Source organism: Rhipicephalus microplus, chromosome 10 (genome assembly GCF_043290135.1).
Source record: "Rhipicephalus microplus isolate Deutch F79 chromosome 10, USDA_Rmic, whole genome shotgun sequence".
NCBI lineage: Eukaryota > Metazoa > Arthropoda > Arachnida > Ixodida > Ixodidae > Rhipicephalus > Rhipicephalus microplus.
The window spans coordinates 1,767,964-1,786,773 of NC_134709.1; the positions used below are offsets into that span (position 1 = coordinate 1,767,964).

The following is an 18,810-nucleotide window of genomic DNA, read 5'->3' on the forward strand; positions in this document are numbered from 1 at the left end:
TGCCTGGCCAGAACATCAAAAATGGCTGGTGGCCATCGACCACCTTCGCGATGCTGCAAGGCCTGGCACTATTTTGAAGGTGAGCAACAGCAGTCTTGGTTTCAATGATATGCCCAACTGACTACTGTTTTTTGGCCACTTTCATGTGCCTGCAGCCGCTTCGCTCCACCTTTATTATGCGGCCACTGACACCAGTAGCAGCAGAGCACAAGTAGCAGGAGCCACAGTAGCAACAAAGGCCATTGAAACAATTTTCTGCCATTTTGAAGCCCATGGTTCTGCTTGCTTGGCTCAACTAGCACCCGCTAGATGGCACCAACTATCCAGCCTAACCAGCCGAAAACAACTTTTGAACTACTCGCGCCATTGCACCATATTAACGCCAGGCAGTCTTTTCTCAAACAGAAATGGACAAGCAGCATTTTTATTTTGAGTCTCTTGATGCACCGAAAGTTCCTTTTTTTTAGTGAATAATTGTAGTCGGATGCTGTAACGTCATTGGGATCATTTTGTAAATGTCCCACTCGTGGCGCACGTCATATAATACATTTAGCTTAATTTCTTGGTAAGTAAGGCACTGCTGTTAGTAATATTGCCCTTTTAGACATCGTCATACATTAAGCTTTCACTCTAGCATAAATTGTCATTTGCCTTTAGTGTCCCTTTAATGTACAAGAAAGGGGCGTCCATATTGTCACGTTACTCTCGACAAGCTTGATAAAAAAATGAGCTCGTTTAGTCAACTACTCAAGCAGCGGCTCAGAAAGATCGTCTTTGTCTTCTTTCACTCTTCGATCTCACCCAAGCAAACCATGTGGCAATAGTCCCCCCCTTTGAAAGCATCGACTCGATGCTCGTAAATAAAAAAAATGAAGGTATACCCACGCAGATATAGAGAGCCAAAAGAGGAAGAGTGCCACTACTCGCAGCGCAAATGAGGAAGTTTCGCCAACGCTTCCGCCAAGCGCAAAAAGAAAGGGCATAAAAACACAGGAGAACACAAACAGCAGCAGCAACGCAATGTCACGGCATGTCGTAGCACGTGAAACCACAAGGGCTACTGTGTGAAGTAGGGCTTCAGCCAAACGACATGCACGGTTTCGGGCCGAAGCTGTCGACGAGAAGACGCTGCGCCGTCCGGAAATACCTCGTAGGTAAGATCTGTGATTCGTCTAAGAACCTTGTACGGTCCAAAATAACGGCTTAGGAGTTTTTCGGATAAGCCTGGTCGCCGGACAGGGATCCACACCCACACTCGGTCCCCAGGGTGGTAGGTGACATTTCGATGGCGGAGGTTGTAACGTCGTGCGTCTGCATCTTGTTGGTGACTGGTGTTTATGCGAGCTAGCTGACGAGCTTCTTCGGCGTATTGAGTGTATTGCTCAGCATCTTGAGCAAGTTCATTGCTTTGGTCGCACGGAAGCATAGCATCGAGCATGGTTCGCACGTTGCGTCCGTAAACAAGTCGGAAAGGCGGAAATCGCGTTGTTTCTTGCGTTGCCGTATTATAAGCAAACGTGATGTATGGAAGAATCTCGTCCCAGGTTTTATGTTGTACGTCCACGTACATTGACAGCATGTCCGCTATGGTCTTGTTAAGCCTCTCTGTCAGTCCATTGGATTGCGGATGATAAGCCGTTGTTTTTCGATGACTTGTGCAGCTCAGTTTAAAAATGTCCTCCATCATTCGTGCTGTAAACGACGTCCCTCTGTCCGTAATCACGCATGACGGGGCACCATGCCGTAGGACGATTTGGTGCACGAAGAACTGCGCGACTTCAGAGGCCGTGCCACGGGGTAACGCTTTTGTTTCAGCATAACGCGTAAGATAATCTGTCGCAACTATAATCCATTTGTTCCCAGAGGACGACAAAGGGAAGGGCCCGAGAAGGTCCATTCCCACGAGGTCAAACGGTGTCCGTGGTGGTGCGATCGGCTGGAGCAGGCCCGCGGGTCTCACAGGCGGAGTCTTGCGGTGCTGGCACTCACAGCAGCCTTTCACATATCGATGTACACTAGTTGATAGTCGCGGCCAGTAATACTGTTGGCGTACTCGGGCGAGAGTTCGCGAATAGCCCAAATGTCCTGACGTGGGCTCGTCGTGGCACGCCAGGAGGATTTCATCACGCATGTCGGTAGGAACAACGAGTAGAAAGGCTTTGTCGCTACCACGGGCGTTTTTCTTGTAAAGAATGCCTCTTCTTAGACAAAAAGAGGACAGTTCGCGAGCAATGTGTTGAGGGACCTGAGAGTTGCGGCCTTCCAGGGAATCAATTGCTGGGCGTAATTCATCGTCTGCCCGCTGCTTTGACATAAATTCGGAGTCACTAACTGCTCCGAGAAAGGCATCTTCATCTTCGGAGCCCCTGACAGCGTTCCCCACAGGTGCTCGAGAAAGCGCGTCGGCGTCTTCGTGTTTGCGCCCTGACCTGTACACAATCGTAATATCAAACTCCTGCAAACGCAAACTCCACCGTGCGAGACGGCCGGATGGATCTCTGAGATTTGCCAGCCAGCAGAGCGAGTGGTGGTCAGTCACCACTTTGAAGGGACGACCGTAGAGGTAAGGCCGAAATTTGGTCGTCGCCCACACGACTGCGAGGCATTCTTTTTCTGACGTAGAATAGTTGGTCTCAGCTCGAGAAAGAGTACGACTGGCGTAAGCTATCACATGCTCAACGCCGCCGTGTCGTTGTACAAGGACAGCGCCAAGTCCGACGTTGCTGGCATCTGTATGAATTTCTGTAGCAGCGTCCTCATCAAAATGGGCAAGAACAGGGGCTGTTTGCATTCTCTGTCGTAACTCTGTGAACGCTGTATCTTGTTCTGCGCCCCAAGTAAAGGGTACGTCATCTCGGGTGAGTCGCGTAAGAGGTTCAGCTATCTTAGAGAAGTTGGCGATAAATCGGCGATAATACGCGCACAAGCCGAGGAAACGGCGTACTGCTCTTTTATCTGATGGGACAGGGAAGGCGGCGACAGCAGCAGTTCTGTCTGGATCAGGTCGCACTCCATCTGCACTAATGACATGTCCCAGAAATTTCAGCTCTTCATAGCCGAAATGGCATTTTTGGGGCTTCAGCATAAGTTCAGCTGTGCGAATGGCTTCCAGAACCTTTCTCAGACGCTTCAGATGTTCTTCAAAGCTCTCGGAAAAGATGACCACATCATCGAGGTAGACAAGGCAGCTTTGCCACTTCAAGCCAGCGAGAACTGTGTCCATCATCCTCTGAAAAGTGGCTGGTGCAGAACAGAGGCCGAAGGGAAGAACTCGGAATTCGTAAAGTCCGTCTGGAGTCACAAACGCGGTTTTTTCTCGGTCTCGTTCATCCACTTCAATTTGCCAATAGCCACTCTTTAGATCGATGGACGAAAAATACTTCGCACGTCGTAACCTGTCGAGGGAGTCGTCTACCCGTGGAAGCGGGTAGACATCCTTTTTTGTGACGCTATTAAGCTTCTTGTAGTCAATACAGAATCGCAGCGTTCCGTCTTTTTTCTTTACTAGAACGACTGGCGAGGACCAAGCGCTGCTGGATGGTTGAATAATCCCGTCATCGAGCATCTCTTTTACTTGTGTCTGAATAGCCTCGCGTTCTTTGGCAGAAACGCGATAAGGCTGCTGCTGGATGGGGCGGACGTCATCGTCGGTAATAATTCGATGCTTCGTGAGGTGTGTTTGACGGACTTTAGAAGAAGAGGCGAAGCAAGATCTAAACTCCCTTAAAAGGTCGTGAAGTGCAGCCTTTCTCTCGTCTGACAGCGTCGAATTAATGTCGATGTAGTCTAGAAATTCCTTATCCTCATGCGTTTCCTCGGACGTGAAGCACTCCGTGACGTCGGCAACAGGTTCTCCATAAGCTAGGGTGGTTCCACGGAAAAGATGCCGGTGCTCGTAATTGAAGTTCGTAGCTAGTATCGTTGACTGTCCGTCACGGACGCGCACAACACTTCGGGCGGCGCATACACCTTGGAGCAGCAGAAGTGATAAGTTGCTTTCAGCCACCACATCGCCGTCTTGGAAGTCTTCACAAGTGACTTCGATGGGAACAGTTGCTCGAGGTGGCAGCGTCACACTGTCGTCAGCAACACGCAGCGCAAGTCTACGGCAGTTATCAGCGTCTCGATCTGTTGCGCCTTGAGTCGAGAAGGTCACGATGCGCTCACGGAGATTTATGATGGCACCGTATTCCCGAAGGAAGTCCATGCCGATAATCAGCTGACGCGAACAGTCGGGAAGAACGAGGCAGCTGAGCACAAACGTTGGCGCACGAATTTTCACACTTGCGGTACAGCGACCCAGCGGTGTTACGTGTCCTCCAGCTGTTCGAATTCGCGTTCCATTCCACGGCATGATCACTTTCCTGAGATCTTTCGCTAGCCTCCCGCTGATGATCGAATAGTCTGCACCAGTGTCTACCAATGCACTGACCTGAAGACCGTCAACCAGCACAGGTATGTCGTGCGACACGCGGTCACTAAGTTCAGATGCGGATGTCGGCGTTTCTTCGGCACTGCGATTATTCTCTCACGAAATGCCTTCGACGTTGCGTGCAAGCATCGATGGGAGGTCTTCCGCACTTTGAGTCCCAGCGACCTTGCCCCCGAAGGCCGCTGCCTTCAGTTTTCCCGACGAGGGCTCGGGGAGCGTTCCCGTGCCGTCACCCCAAAACGTGGCCCAGTGGCTGCGGGTCTCCTCGGAGATGGTGACCGCGATTGCCGTCGTGTAAAGGGTGGACGCTGTTGCGCGAGATATTCTTCGATATCCCTTGGCCTTTGACCAATTCGGGGACGAGGGGAATTGACGGAAAATCTGCGCAGTCCAAGTTGCCGGTATGGGCATTCGCGGTAAATGTGACCAGCCTCACCACAATGATAGCAGAGGGGTCGTCTGTCTGGCGTACGCCAGAGATCAGACTTGCGCGTCGGTGTACGGCGACTATCGATGTCCAAATCAGCGTGCGCTGACTGAGTCGCGACTGACGGCATCATTGTCTGGATCGGGACGTATGGCATTGTCTGGATCGGGACGTGCGGCACTGTCTGGATCGGGACGTGCGGCACTGGCTGGATCGGGACTCCTTGACCCGAAAGAGGAGTGGCAGATTGCAAGGCTTCCGCGTACGTACGACGGCGACTGTCAGTAGACACAGGAGCCGTTTCCAGATGAACCGACGTGGGCGGAAAACGATGGGCGTGCAGCACCTGCTGGACCTCGTCGCGGATGACACTGGTGAGGGAACCAACATCGATTTGCCTTGTCCCGTACATCTTTTCCATTTCTTCCCGGACGACAGATCGAATGATCTCGCGAATCCATTCGGGGCTCTTGCTCCCAGGGGTGGCGAAAATTTCGGGAGTTGAGGCAGCATTCACTTGACGGTCAAACTGGGCAGACCGTTGGTGCAATACTCGCTCCATTGTTGCCGCTTCAGTAAGGAACTCAGCAACACTTTTGGGGGGACTACGCACCAAACCAGCAAAAAGTTGTTCCTTCACACCACGCATGAGGTGGCGCAACTTTTTTTCTTCTGCCATAGCAGGATCCGCTCGCTTGAAAAGCCGTGTCATATCCTCGACGTACATCGAGACGGTCTCGTTGGGCATCTGGATGCGTGATTGAAGTGCACGCTCCGCCCGTTCGCGGCGGTCGGGACTCCTGTAGGTCTCCAGGAGGCGACGCTGGAACTCGCGCCAAGATGTCAGAACATCATCCCTGTTCAAAAACCACGTCTTGGCACCGTCTTTTAGGCACGTGTACACGTTCCGGAGCTTCGCGGCATCATCCCAGTAATTGATCGCTGCGACACGTTCGAACTCACTCAGCCAGTCGTCAACATCTTCATGCTGCTCTCCGTGAAAGGGGCTAGGCATGAGCGGGTTCTGGACGGTGCAGTAGATCGGCGTGGAAGGTGTCGGAGCTTGCATGAAATCTTGTGTCGAAGTCATAGTCGCTGCGTCAGTGGTTGGTGTCTCAGGCGGTAGGCCTCGTTGGCGGCGGCTTACTCTATGAACAGGAGTGTCCACGGGTGCAGGGCTTGTGTTCCGGCTGCTGGACGGGGTGTTGGGCATCGGGTGGATTGCGAGACGTTGTACCCAGCAACTCCACCAGTCTTGTCACGTTGCTCTCGACAAACTTGATAAAAAAATGAGCTCGTTTAGTCGACTACTCAAGCAGCGGCTCAGAGAGATCGTCTTTGTCTTCTTTCACTCTTCGATCTCACCCAAGCAAACCATGTGGCAATATTGACCTATCGGTGGGCACATGAAGAGGACGAGGACAAGGTGGGACTTGAGTGTTCACGGGCACATAAACGTGGCGATAAAGTTCATGTACAATGAGGTGCATCGCTGAAGAAAGGTCTGCAGGCAAGAAGTTTTGGCAAACATCGACAGTGGTAATTGTCGTGACATTGGCCAGGCGTCCAAACTTCAAAGTGTTGCAGTGAATTTTTAGGACCTCAAAGATTTGGCAGTGCTTGATCCCATTAGCCACAGATTCAAGACTCACCTTGATGATAAGGAAGTGGTAAACATCTTCTGCCATTCCTTTGAGAATGGGGCCCACCTTATCCCCTTCAGTCATGTTGACAATTTTGGCACCTGTTCAATATACATTCTTCAAGTCTCACCACAGGCTCTCTGCGACAACATTTGCTCTGCACGTTTCCTCTTCGTCGCGAGGTCGCCAAAGCATTTCTTGATCTCCTCCGTGAATTGGTCCCAGGTTGTCAAGGTGTCCTCATGGTTTTCAAACCATACTAGCAGCACAGTCGAGAAATAGACCCACGTGAGCGAATGACTAGAGGAATTCTAGCCATCGGCTTGGCTCACCCGTTGATAGTGGCTGGGCCATTCTTCAATGTCATCGCCAGATTTCTCTGAGAAGGTGTGTGGCTCACGTTAGTGATAAGGTGACTGCCTCATGAACGGCTACTGGATATCTCCATCCGAACTCATCTCTTGGGGTAGTGGGGGCAAGTCGACGGCTGCGGCGAAGCTCGACTGTTGTGGTTCCTTCGTTAGTAGACAGTTGCTCTCCAGTGTCGCTTGGCAGTAGCTGGCTTATCCAGCACAATCGTGATGATGGAATGTGTTTATTTACACTATAAAGGAATCGTTAGGAGAGATAGATCTCAGAACCGAAAACAGGTCGCCGTGCTGCTCACGAGTCAGTCCGCCTCGCCCTCTTCATGCGACCACTGATTGATTGATTTGATTGATTTGTGGGGTTTAACGTCCCAAAACTACCATATGATTATGAGAAACGCCGTAGTGGAGGGCTCCAATAATTTACACCACCTGGGGTTCTTTAACGTGCACCCAAATCTGAGTACACGGGCCTACAACATTTCCACCTCCATTGGAAATGCAGCCGCCACAGCCGGGATTTGATCCCGCGACCTGCGGGTCAGCAGCCGAGTACCTTAACCACTAGACCACCGTGGTGGGGCATCATCATCATGTCACCACTGATCGGATGTTTCAATATTTTACTGTTAGCAAGAGAAGGTGCAGCTACGATTGCTTCGTGAAGGGGTGCAATTTTAAGTACGGAGCACGCAAGGGGACCGGGTGCCGTTGTGTGCGACTGCATGCTATGATCCTATGCTGCCTGGCATAACACCCTATGTGTAGCACATTTCTAACAATTGCAAGTATCAGTCAAGTGTTACACAAATCAAACTTGACCTTTGGTCCCAACCTCTGAGTACTCGCCGTGACATTGCCTTGCTGATAGTTACATAAATTCATTCACTCATCTCGAACACTGGCATGCTTAACATGACCCTACTTTACGTCACACAGGCTTCATAATTTAGTGCATTTAGGGATCAACACGTGCATTTGATAGGTCAGCACTTCCACACACTGTCCGATGTTGGAACTCCCTGCCATCTATAGCATCATACGTCTACAAAACACTACTATGTTCCGTGACGCGTTGACCAGTTATCTGGCCAAGGAAGCACAAAAAAATGTGCCATTATAGCTGTATGCCTTTTGAGTCATTGTACTCTTTTTTTGTTTTTTTTTTTAATTTACCATTAAACGACATCGTAGTGTTGCTTTTTTTATTTTCTTCATATGTCAACCAATTCAATTGTATAAAATCTGAAGTTTGCTTGACTGCATTACTTTAGAGGTAATGCCTCCTGTGATTGTTCCCCTGCTATACGTTTTATCTTTGCTAATTTTGTGAATATTTTTTACCAGTAGTGCCGTAAATACTTTCTGTTGCACTGCGCTTTGTCACTTGGTTCATAAACGCTGTTCATGCATTTATATTTTGTAAACGATACTGAAATTGCACCATTTGTACTGCCCCCCTTATGCCTCAACAGAGGCCTGTAAGGTATTTTTAAATAAATAAATAAATAAAATCAATAAACATTGAGCTCACACAAAGAAGAAGTCTTTCTCCTGTTCTTTGAGCACCTTCATAATAAGTGGGAGCACTTATCATCAGGAGAAAAAAAAATGTAATGCATAACATAGGCAGAACCAAGTCGACTCTTGTCAATTCAAACTCGAAGGGACCTATGCATGTTTGTTTGAATTTTCACATCGCTTGAATTATCAGAAGTTCTCAGATATATGACTGTGAGTTAGGTGACATCACGCATTATAATTAGGCATTTACTTTATCAGATTTAAAAGTTTTTACACAATTGTAAAACCTAACTGCACACAATGAACAGAATGCAGAGGTTACACAAGCAGAGGTCCACAAGTTTATTAGCCATTTACTGCTTATCAGACTTAAGAAATCGTGAATTACCAACTGCTTCTATGCTGTAGGTATGTGCTTCAGCACAAAGCTCTCTACCAGTTGAGAAGAATCAGTTTACCATGCGTGTCCTTTGTTTCAAACATTTCTTTACTAGCAAAGCCTTTTTTCTTTAAAGGCCTAAGCTGTTTATTTTTCATTTTTAGGCTATGAGGATTAAAAATTTTAATTTTCTTTGGATTAACCAAAAGTGTCAATTATCAGAGTTTGAATTATCGTGAGTCTGCTATAAAAAAATAGAAAACAGAGGAAACACGCATCAAATAGAGAGAAAGGGAGAGAAAAATAGAAAAAGCAAGAGAAAGAATGAAAGAGATAAAGAGATAGAAACATTGAGAGAAAATGAGACAGAAATAGGGAAAAGAAAGAAAGAGATAAAGAAACACTTCTTCGGGCTTGGCAACGCTACTGCGAAGCTGCCTTAATTTTTTTTCTATTTCTAGCACAGTGTGAAAGAAACTGCTTACTTTAATTAATGAGTAATATTTCTTGACACTCGCCAAAAGTATGAATTATCAGAGTTTGAATTATCACGAATCTGCTATAAAAAAGTAGAAAACAGAGGAAACACGCATCAAATAGAGAGAAAGGGAGAAAAATAGAAAAAGCAAGAAAAAGAATGAAAGAGACAAAGAGATAGAAACATTGAGAGAATATGAGACAGAAATGGGGAAAAGAAAGAGAAAGAAACACTTCTTCGGGCTTGGCCACTCTACTGCGAAGCTGCCTTAATTTTTTTTTTTTCTATTTCTAGCACAGTGTGAAAGAAACTAATTACTTTAATTAATGAGTAATATTTCTTGATACTGCTTATTAAAATAAAAGATCTGATAATTCCATCTGCTGTCTAACTTTCAGAATTGACACTCTGAAACAGTAGCACATTACGCACATGAATTCAGGTGCCCCCCTCTTTTTTTTTTTACCGCTGTAGATGTGGTTGAGTGATTTATGGAATACATTGACATGGCAATCACACCAGGTCCTGCCGCTTTTTCATGCAGTCCTCACGTCACTTGTATTCAAAACGTGTCGCCAGAATATGCTTACGGAAAACGAGCGGTATTCCTCCTCGAATAGGGCTCTTGCCATCTTGGAGCGACTTCTTGCTGGGGGAAATAAATAAAAAAAAATGGCTGACTCACATGGCAACACAAAAGCAAGAATGAACCAACTCGAATGTCCCCATTTGAACCGCAGAGTTTGCTACAATATTCACTAGAGCAAATTCTGGCATTACAACCATTCAGCCACTATGGGAATCATGGGTACTGTTTGCCTACCCTTAGCGTTCTGATTAAAAGAATGGATTGTTGCAAGTTTCCTGAGCCAATTTAAACAGATGAGACTGAAGGTTAAGGCAATGTTATGTAAGTGCTGAACATTTGCTGAACTTCGTCTTGAGACTATGGAGCTCTAGGTCTCACGGAGCTAAGCGGAGCCAAAAAAACGAAGATTAGATATCTTCGTATACTACCCATTATTTCCATGCTGGCTGAAAAGTCATGCGCTGCAGCTCCCAAAGACACCAGCGCCAAAGTTCTCTCTAATGAAATTACATTAAAGTATGGTTTGAACCATCCAGTTCTCAACAGGCAATTTTTCTGACTTGTAACACTTGACCGTTTGTGTGCCACATCATGCTTCTAAAGCAAAATCATCACTCAGTGCAGAAATTGGGATAAGTTGATGGTCCCATCCTGCTTATGAATCTCTTCTGTCAGTTGTTTTATGTTTATGAGAGAGAAAGTAAATTTTGGTCAACTGGTTTGCTACCCTGCCCATAGGGGAGAAGGAAAGGGCAAAAAAAAGATGAGAAGGAAAGCAAAAAAGTAAATGAATAACCGAAGTGGGGGTGCTACGGCCTACTCAATAGGCCAAATCTACCAAATCGTTACAGTTGCGCCTGACCATCCTTGCCTGTGATGAGTCTTAACTATTGAAATCCAGTCAGTTACCTTGTTATCTTGCCAACGTTCCCACCCCATGTCTTGATTCAACTTGATTTCAACTATAATACCCTTAACCCCCATTTGTTCCTTGACCTATTTTTCTCTCTTCCTGTCCTTTAAAGGGAGATACAGTTTGAAAAAAAAAAAAGTGTCTTATCTGCAACCTAGGCCAATAAAATATTTGCCACACATATATAAGCTTCTATGCTAATTTCAAATATGTACCTGAATTTAATATAAGTTGCTCTGTTTTATGGTAAGTATAGTTCATTATTAGCAAACTTTCTAAGCCACTAAGCTTCTAAGTTTCTCAGTCATTAATGTCTCATATTGCTCCACATTAAATGTAGAATGCAAATAACTATCAAGAAAGTGTGTATAACACATTTTAATGGACCAAAAATATTACTATGTGAGCATTTTTATAATACTCAGCCCACACTAATTGTTTGCTTTAGCTTAATAATACTTATATAGGCATAAAAAGTTTTAATTAGATAATTACACCTTTCACAAGTTCATCACACATCACATTTCACATTCATCATTACATAACAAATATGTGGACGAAATCCATCCTGATGTGGCTCCTTGATGCACTAAAAACATGATGTCTAAACTCAAGAAGTTGCCCATATATGAATCTTGAGAAAAAACCATTTTATAAGTACAAGTCAAAGCTCATCAATGCAGCAAAGAATTGTTTATATATATATATATATATATATATATATATATATATATATTGGCAATCGTTATATTGAGCCTATGACTTTAGTGAACTCCTCTTGGAAAATGTAATGACAAGCAGCCAAGCTACAATTTCTCGGGGACTCTAGACAATGAGCTCATTTTAGTTTTAAATAGCCACCTTGTGCTCTTTAAAATCGATATAAACCTACTTCCAGTTTAATTACAATCGTAAGTTTTTTGTCGTGAAAGAAGAGAAAACTCTAATATAGTGAAAGCAAATAGAAACAAAAAACAGGCATATCCTAGAAAAACTTGCGTTCTTCAACCCGCATCTCCCCCTTAAGGTTACACCTATCATTTTGCTTTCCTTCAGTCGCTCAGTCGTCCTCACTCTTTGTAGACCTGCAGGTTTCTGCTCCGTAGGTAAGTACCATTAAGATGCAGCTGTCGTATACCTTCCTCTTCAGGGATTAGGGCAAACTGCCATTCATGATTCGAGTGTGCTTGCTGAATGTGCTCCACTCCGTGCAAAGGGTAGACGAATAGTATGCCTAATGAGATAAACAAGTTTGCGGGTACAACGTGAAAGCAGCAACCACAGGATCGAGTTGATTAAAGGAACATAGAACAAGCCTTCGCCCCACAGTGGGTTTACTCAGGCTAATGGTGATCTGTTCTGAACAAGTGTGGAGTGAAAGCATATTTAGAGCCTTCGAAGAGTTTTGGGTGCTGGTTCTGCTGTGGCAACTGCCACAGCAGAACCAGCACGCCCACATTTATTCTTGTACTGGACTTTGCTACGACTGTACATCAAGGTCTCGAACAGATGTATGCATAGATTCTAGGCTTGTGCAAATATTGGAATGCTTCGAACATTTGAATGAATAGTACCTTGTTGAACTTCGTTTCAACTCGAATTGAAATTATAAAAAATTTTGAAGTATTTACAACGAAAGAATCATCATCATCAAGCATATTCTCTTGGCAATTAATCTTTGCAGAAGTGACGAAAGATCAGTTGTCCAAGATCGTTTGGCAGCTGCGCTTCCCAGTCGAGACATAGTGAATGTTTTAAGGGTTCCTGGGAGGCATTGCACACAATTTATCTGTATCAAATTGAATGAACAAGGAAATATATTTTTTTCTTGTTTTTAAAGGCTTGACCCATATACGAAGGGAATTCATGGTTATTAAAAAAGAGGGCGAAAGCGAGCGCAAAAGCGTGCAGGCCAGTGGATGCTCAATCACAGCTAGACACTATTTTCTACTATAGCAAGGTGCTGGTATTTTCGGCATTTTGATGTTTCGGCATTTTAAATTTTTCAGCAATTATATTTTTTCAACATTTCAATTTTTTCATCGTTCTGACATTCGGCCTTGTAATAATTCAGCCTCTTGTTTTTTGGGCGTTTTGAACGCCACACCGTCTGCTATCACTTGTTCCCATCTCCCACAAGGCTGAGTATGCGCTGCCCCTTCGCCACAATGCAGGAAAGAAAGGAGCCTTCAATTGGGTAGATCTTGGAACGCTTAGCACGCCATGACACCCGTAAAAACATGCGCAGAACACGTGCAGTGCGCGACCAAACCAACTCGTTTTCAAGGCAGCTTGAACAGGACAGCCGAAGTGTCAACAGTCAAAAATGAGTTTTCTCCCTACAATTCACTGGCAGCGCCTGGAACCGCAGCGCCACTCTCGGCGTGGGTCCCAGGTCGTGGTCATCTTGCGACCTGTTTCTGTTGTGTATGGTGCTGTGTGGCAGCAGCACATGTTACCGACGTTGTTCCCTGTCGGCACGAATCAAGCCAGCGGAAAATGCCAGCCAGAAACTTCAAGTACAGGAAACGTGACCAGCCAGGAACAGCGAACACCAAGAAAAGGCAAACTTTGTATGATTCATCTCCTCCTCCCTGTGAAGATCTTGTCCAATCCATAGCTCGTCATACTCAGTCATGAGTACACTCACTCACACTCATTCATATTCATTTGAACGTGGTGAGTGTGAGTATGAGTGAGTACTAATGAGTATGAGGAGTGAGTAGAACATGAGTGAGTACACATGAGTATGTGTAAGAGTGAGTATGGACGTGAATGAGTACTTTCAGTGTGAGTAGAAGTGAGTATGAACGTGAGTGGGTGCTCATGAGTGTGAGTAGGAGTGAGTATGAACATGAATGAGTATTCTGAGTGTGAATAGGAGTGAGTATGAACGTGAGTGACTACTCTGAGTGTGAGTATAAGTGAGTATGAATGTGAGTGAGTACTCTGAGCGTAAGTAGAATTGAGTATGAACGTGAGTGAGTATTTTGAGTATGAGTAAGAGTGAGTATGAACGTGAGTGAGTACTTTGAGCGTGAGTATGAGTATGAACGTGAGTGAATACTCATGAGTGTGAGTATATGTGAATTTGAACGTGAGTGAGTACTCATCAGTGGGAGTATCCGTGAGTATGAACGTGAGTGAGTATTCATCAGTGTGAGTAGCAATGAGTGAGAGTTTGTGAGTGTGAGTAGGAGTGAGTATGAACGTGAGTGAGTACTCTGAGTGTGAGAAGGAGAGAGTATGAACGTGAGTGAGTACTCATGAGTGTGAGTAAAAGTGAGTTTGAACATGAGTGAGTACTGATGAGTGTGAGTATTCGTGAGTATTCATGAGTGTGATTAGGAGTGAGTGAGAGCTCATGAATGTGAGTAGGAGTAAGTACGAACGTGGGTGAGTACTCATGAGCGTGAGTAGACTTGACTGCGAAGGTGAGTGAGTTGCTTTGAGTGTGAGTAGCAACGAGTAGGAACACGAGTGAGTTACTATGAGTATGTTGAATATTTGTAACCATCGCAACGGAGTCCTCAATCCGTTGGAAATAACGGGCACTATGGCATGCAAGCTTCCTGTACATAAAAGCCTTCAGTTAGTTTGATAACCGGGGGAGCCATCCTACATCAGATGGGGGAGGGGGTGAGGTGACCGCACAAAAATAGAGTTGAGGGTAGTAATCAGAAGGGTGAGCTATTGCATGAGATTTGTCATCAAGCTACTAGCCCTGGACTTTGGTAACGTGTTTTGCGTGCTTCTGCAAACTCGAACTATAGACCCGGGCGCGGATTCGCGATATTCTTCCCCTTCCAAGGCGTATATATTTGTTCACACGAAATAAACGCTCGAAAACATATAGAGCGCTTACAAACAACGTAAGGCAGACGACAAAGCAATGCGCTCAATATGTTGGCTCTCAATGTGTTTTTGAGTTCCGTTTACCAACATGCTCAAAAATAGCAATGCGTAAATTTTTTTGCAGTTTTTGTTTCATCGGTTGATGTCAGCTTTATGGGGCGTTCATTCTTAACTCAATAAACCTGTCAATATGCCTTTCCGACATAAAGGAATTACAGGAATGGAATCTCGGCAAGTCTTAATTCCCTGGAACGAAATTGGAGTGAAATGGAGGCACCCATTCCACAACACTGGCGTGTAGAATACGACAAAGATCACGCGGCTGGTGGCATGCTTTTAGTTCGTCGTTCGTCACAATATGCTGTGCCTGTGTGTCCTGGCGCCACTGCACACGATTGCGTCGGCGCCTGTCTCGACGCGGCGGCGACGGCACCTCCTCTCTGTCTCTGGAGTGCGCTGCTTGTTTGGTAGTACTGCATTCGAGAAATAGTTGTGGAAACTAGAAATTTAGGAAGGTACAGAACCCAAATACTCTACGGGACTCGGTAGATTAGAGTCGGTACACCTCTCCTCTCTCGTTCGTTGTGCTTTCGGCGCTCCTAAATTCAGTAAAACCATCCAAACACCACGAAGGCCTTTAAAAAAACTACTATGCAAGGTGTCACGCCGTATTGTTGCTTGCCAGCCTAGGCATTGTTTACGATACACCTGCCGATCAGGATAGATACTTTAGTGAAATAATACAAGAGCGCTCGTATAGTCATCTTCCCGCCTATCTAGTTCTTTTGCCCTCAGACCTATTCCAGGACGCACTTTAAGCAAAACGAGCAGAAGAGGAGGAGCACTACTACGGACCCATGCCGTATTTACTTATCATATTAGCGTAACGTGCAGTGGCATAGCAAAGGTGTAGCGAACCGGGCCCGTCCTGTCCCCCCTCCCCCCACAAAAATGTCCGCCTGCATGCCTGGTAACGTGATTTAACTCTTTATTGTGAGCATATTTATTGTAGATGGAGGCTCCGTGACACGGACAACGTGCGCCTAGAAATCATCTATACGTGCGCCTGTTAATCCAATGGCAACCTGCGCACGCATGGCTGTTGAGCTAAAACTGTCAATCGACGACTTGAAACCGCTTTGCGCGTCTTTTTACAGTGCTGCCGTAATATGAGTGATACAATCATTCATCAAGGACGTTTGTTTACTGATTGCAGATTTCGTCTGAACTGCTGAAGGTACAATATGTCGCTTTGAAGTGCGGTTATTATCAGCCTTAATAACATTTGCTGCGATATATTCAAGGCGCAGCGTGCGTCCTCTCACTAAAGCGTTGAAAAAATTCCGTAAGCGTGCACAACACCCCGACATTCTAAATAAATTTAATAAATTTTCTTTCTAAAAACTAATTAGAGGTGCAGATACAGTACGGAGTTGAAGGGACGGCACGTCACTTGTCAGTTCTTTCATTGGCGCACAACGTGTGCCTATTACAAGACGGGGTTCCGGCCTTGTTCGTAAAATGTATGTTCCGAGAAAAAGTACTGAGCGGGATTCCGAGGATAACATAGCTATTTTCGAAGAAAAAAAAAACATGCACGATCGAATTTTAGTTGGTTTCGATTGCTCATTCATTAAAGGAGATGCTCACCGAGCTTGGTTTTTGCCTGTGCAGCGTAACTAATTTTTGCACGAGACGGCAGCGTGGATTTGTTGCTGAAAGCATACCTAAAACTTATGTTGAAGAAGCTGCTTCTATATACGCGGGAAAACAGGCCTAACGCGAAGTGTATGCCCGTGTTCGTTTTCGCGCCTTTTAGCAGCGGAACACTTTTTGTGGATACTGAACTATAGATGACGAACAAAAATAATTTATGAAGGCATATTTCTAGCCTCAGAGGCTGCGGAATCGCTGGGAAATTGGAACCGAAGCTCGAATTGGCGGAAACTATTCTCGTAAGAAATCTATATACACCATGTAATTATTGACCTGCTTTCGAACCAATTCTGAAGAGTGTATGAACTCTTATCTGAAAGGTCATGTTACCACTGCTTATAGAGTCAGAATACTTGCCAGTAACTCTGCTGAGTGCGTCAAATGATGCACGCCAAGTAGCAAGTGGTTCTACAACTATTTCAAGCTATTCAACTGACTCATGCGCGAGTACTGTTAAAAATATTAAAATATTCATTGTGAGCAAGTCCAATAACAATTTCCATGCTGCCTATAGTTACTACAAAAAGAGCGACATAGAGAGAAAGAGCTCAATTTCGGCATTATTTTAACAAAACACATCCAAATAACTCACTCAGCTATTCGACAGAGTAAAATGCGAAGTGCAAAAAGATTTTGTGCGATTTTAAATTAAGCAGTCAAGGTATGTTTCACTTATATACATGTGTGTCAGCATAGCCAACTATAAAGTGCGACTGCGATGTGCGTGTCAAATGCTGCAAAATACATGGCAGAAATCTGCATGAAGTTTCCATATTTATTCATGGTCATTATGGATAAATGATAACGTGGTGATCGCTGGAAGCGTTAGACTTGTGACTTGATCTGTTGCCTTTCTTACTCACTGAAAGCATGACGATAGTTATAGCGCGAGAACAAAACGACGACACAGAGACAAGAAGGACACGAAAAAAGGACGAAAGTCCTTCTTGTCTCTGTGTCGTTGTTTTGTTCTCGCGCTATAACTATCGTCATGCTATACCAACTAGCCCAAGCTGCCATACTTCTAAGTCACTGAAAGCAGCCACGAAAGATGAAGTATGTAGAACAGGACGTAACAATTCGGCGAGGAAACGAAATTGTAGCAATAATTTTAAAAACATTTCACTATAAGAACTTTACTTAGACACAATAAAAAGACAAAACAAAACAACAAACAGACATTGCAAGCAACTATGTATTGTCATGAGGCATGACTCATATACCGGGTGACACAGAACCTGAAAATTGTAGTTTTGTAACATGCCAACCGGTAAAAAAATTACAGGACACGTTGATGTGGAATTGTTTTGAATAACAAATGAGGCTTGTTGAGGCTCCTTACCAACCGTTTTTTTTCCTCCGCCGTGTTTTCCAACCAAGGAAAGTGTAGTGCCTGGTTGACAGGGCGAACGGCTCTTTGTGGCTTTCCCCGTGCGAGTTACCAGACGACAGACCATGACGTACACTACGCGGACTTACTCCAACCTTAAAACAGCTCCCCTGTTAAAAGTGAATTTATCTGTTTTAGCAATATATGCCTTTCCTTCCTCCATTCTGCGACCCCTTCCCCTGTCACGCATTAGAGCCCTTGGGATATCATCACTTTATGTACGCTACAGAATCACTGTGCATACCATGTACAAATCCACGTTCACTCACTCTATTTCATTACTAAGCAGAAAGTCACCACAGATGCAGACAAACCCCCAAAACATCAACCACAAATGAGAGCAAAAACGTGCATGGCGGCGGCCCCGGCACACGCACCGCCGTTATTGCATAATCAAAGTTCTTTATTTTCCCTGCTAGGCATGTTCATTTTATTCAATTTCCCACATACTTACTATGCCCTACTAAGTCTTCACCTGGAGCTATATCACCTATAATAATAAAATTATTATATTGTCACAAGGTCGTGACGTGGCCGAAGACAGGAGACTTTATGTTGGGATTTAACTGTTTATTTGGGTGAATTTGTGCCCGGTAAACGGAAAGTTCGATTACAGTAGCAGTCTTGCACAGATAGCAGTTAACGGAGCGTCGGCCGTCGATCAACTACTGACAAGCGGCGAAGCACGTCGGCATTTGTACTCTTGCCGTCGAATGTTCTAGCGTTATCGCTGGCGGTGGCACAGGTTCCAGAATTATTATCTGTACCGTTCGCAAAGTGGGCGTGATCTTATCGAAATGATCTACTACAGTCCGGAAGCTTCTCGAAAACTGCAGGCGTGGTTTGCGCTGAGAATTGTGTAGTGTTTTGGGATGATAACAAAACTTGGGAAATGGAACACGTGGCAATATTTATTTAATACGTCGATGTGTTCTCCACATGGTCTATATTTTTTCCAAGTTTGCGCAAGTGGACGCATGCTGCACCACGATTATTGATGCAAAATTTATTAAAGGTTAGACGAAACCACATCTAAAGGTGGCTTATTATGCCTTCAACAGTGCCGACACAATGTGCAATAAGCGCCCAATCACCT

The 18,810-nt window shown here is 45.1% G+C and overlaps 1 protein-coding gene across 13 annotated transcripts in view; it reads right to left on the bottom strand.

Annotated features, from left to right (window-relative positions):
* Positions 1–18,810, bottom strand: part of LOC119180580 (uncharacterized) — a 161,873-nt gene that overhangs the window by 102,134 nt on the left and 40,929 nt on the right. For 7 of the 13 annotated variants that reach the window (XM_075876054.1, XM_075876061.1, XM_075876057.1 and 4 more), the window contains one exon: positions 9,842–9,896. The exons of 1 other annotated variant lie outside the window; for it this stretch is intronic. In XM_075876054.1, the coding sequence (XP_075732169.1) occupies positions 9,842–9,896 (55 nt within the window). Of the gene's footprint in view, positions 1–9,841; positions 9,901–18,810 lie in introns of all 13 variants that reach the window. 5 more of the 13 variants (XM_075876060.1, XM_075876056.1, XM_075876053.1 and 2 more) reach the window with 1 other exon arrangement.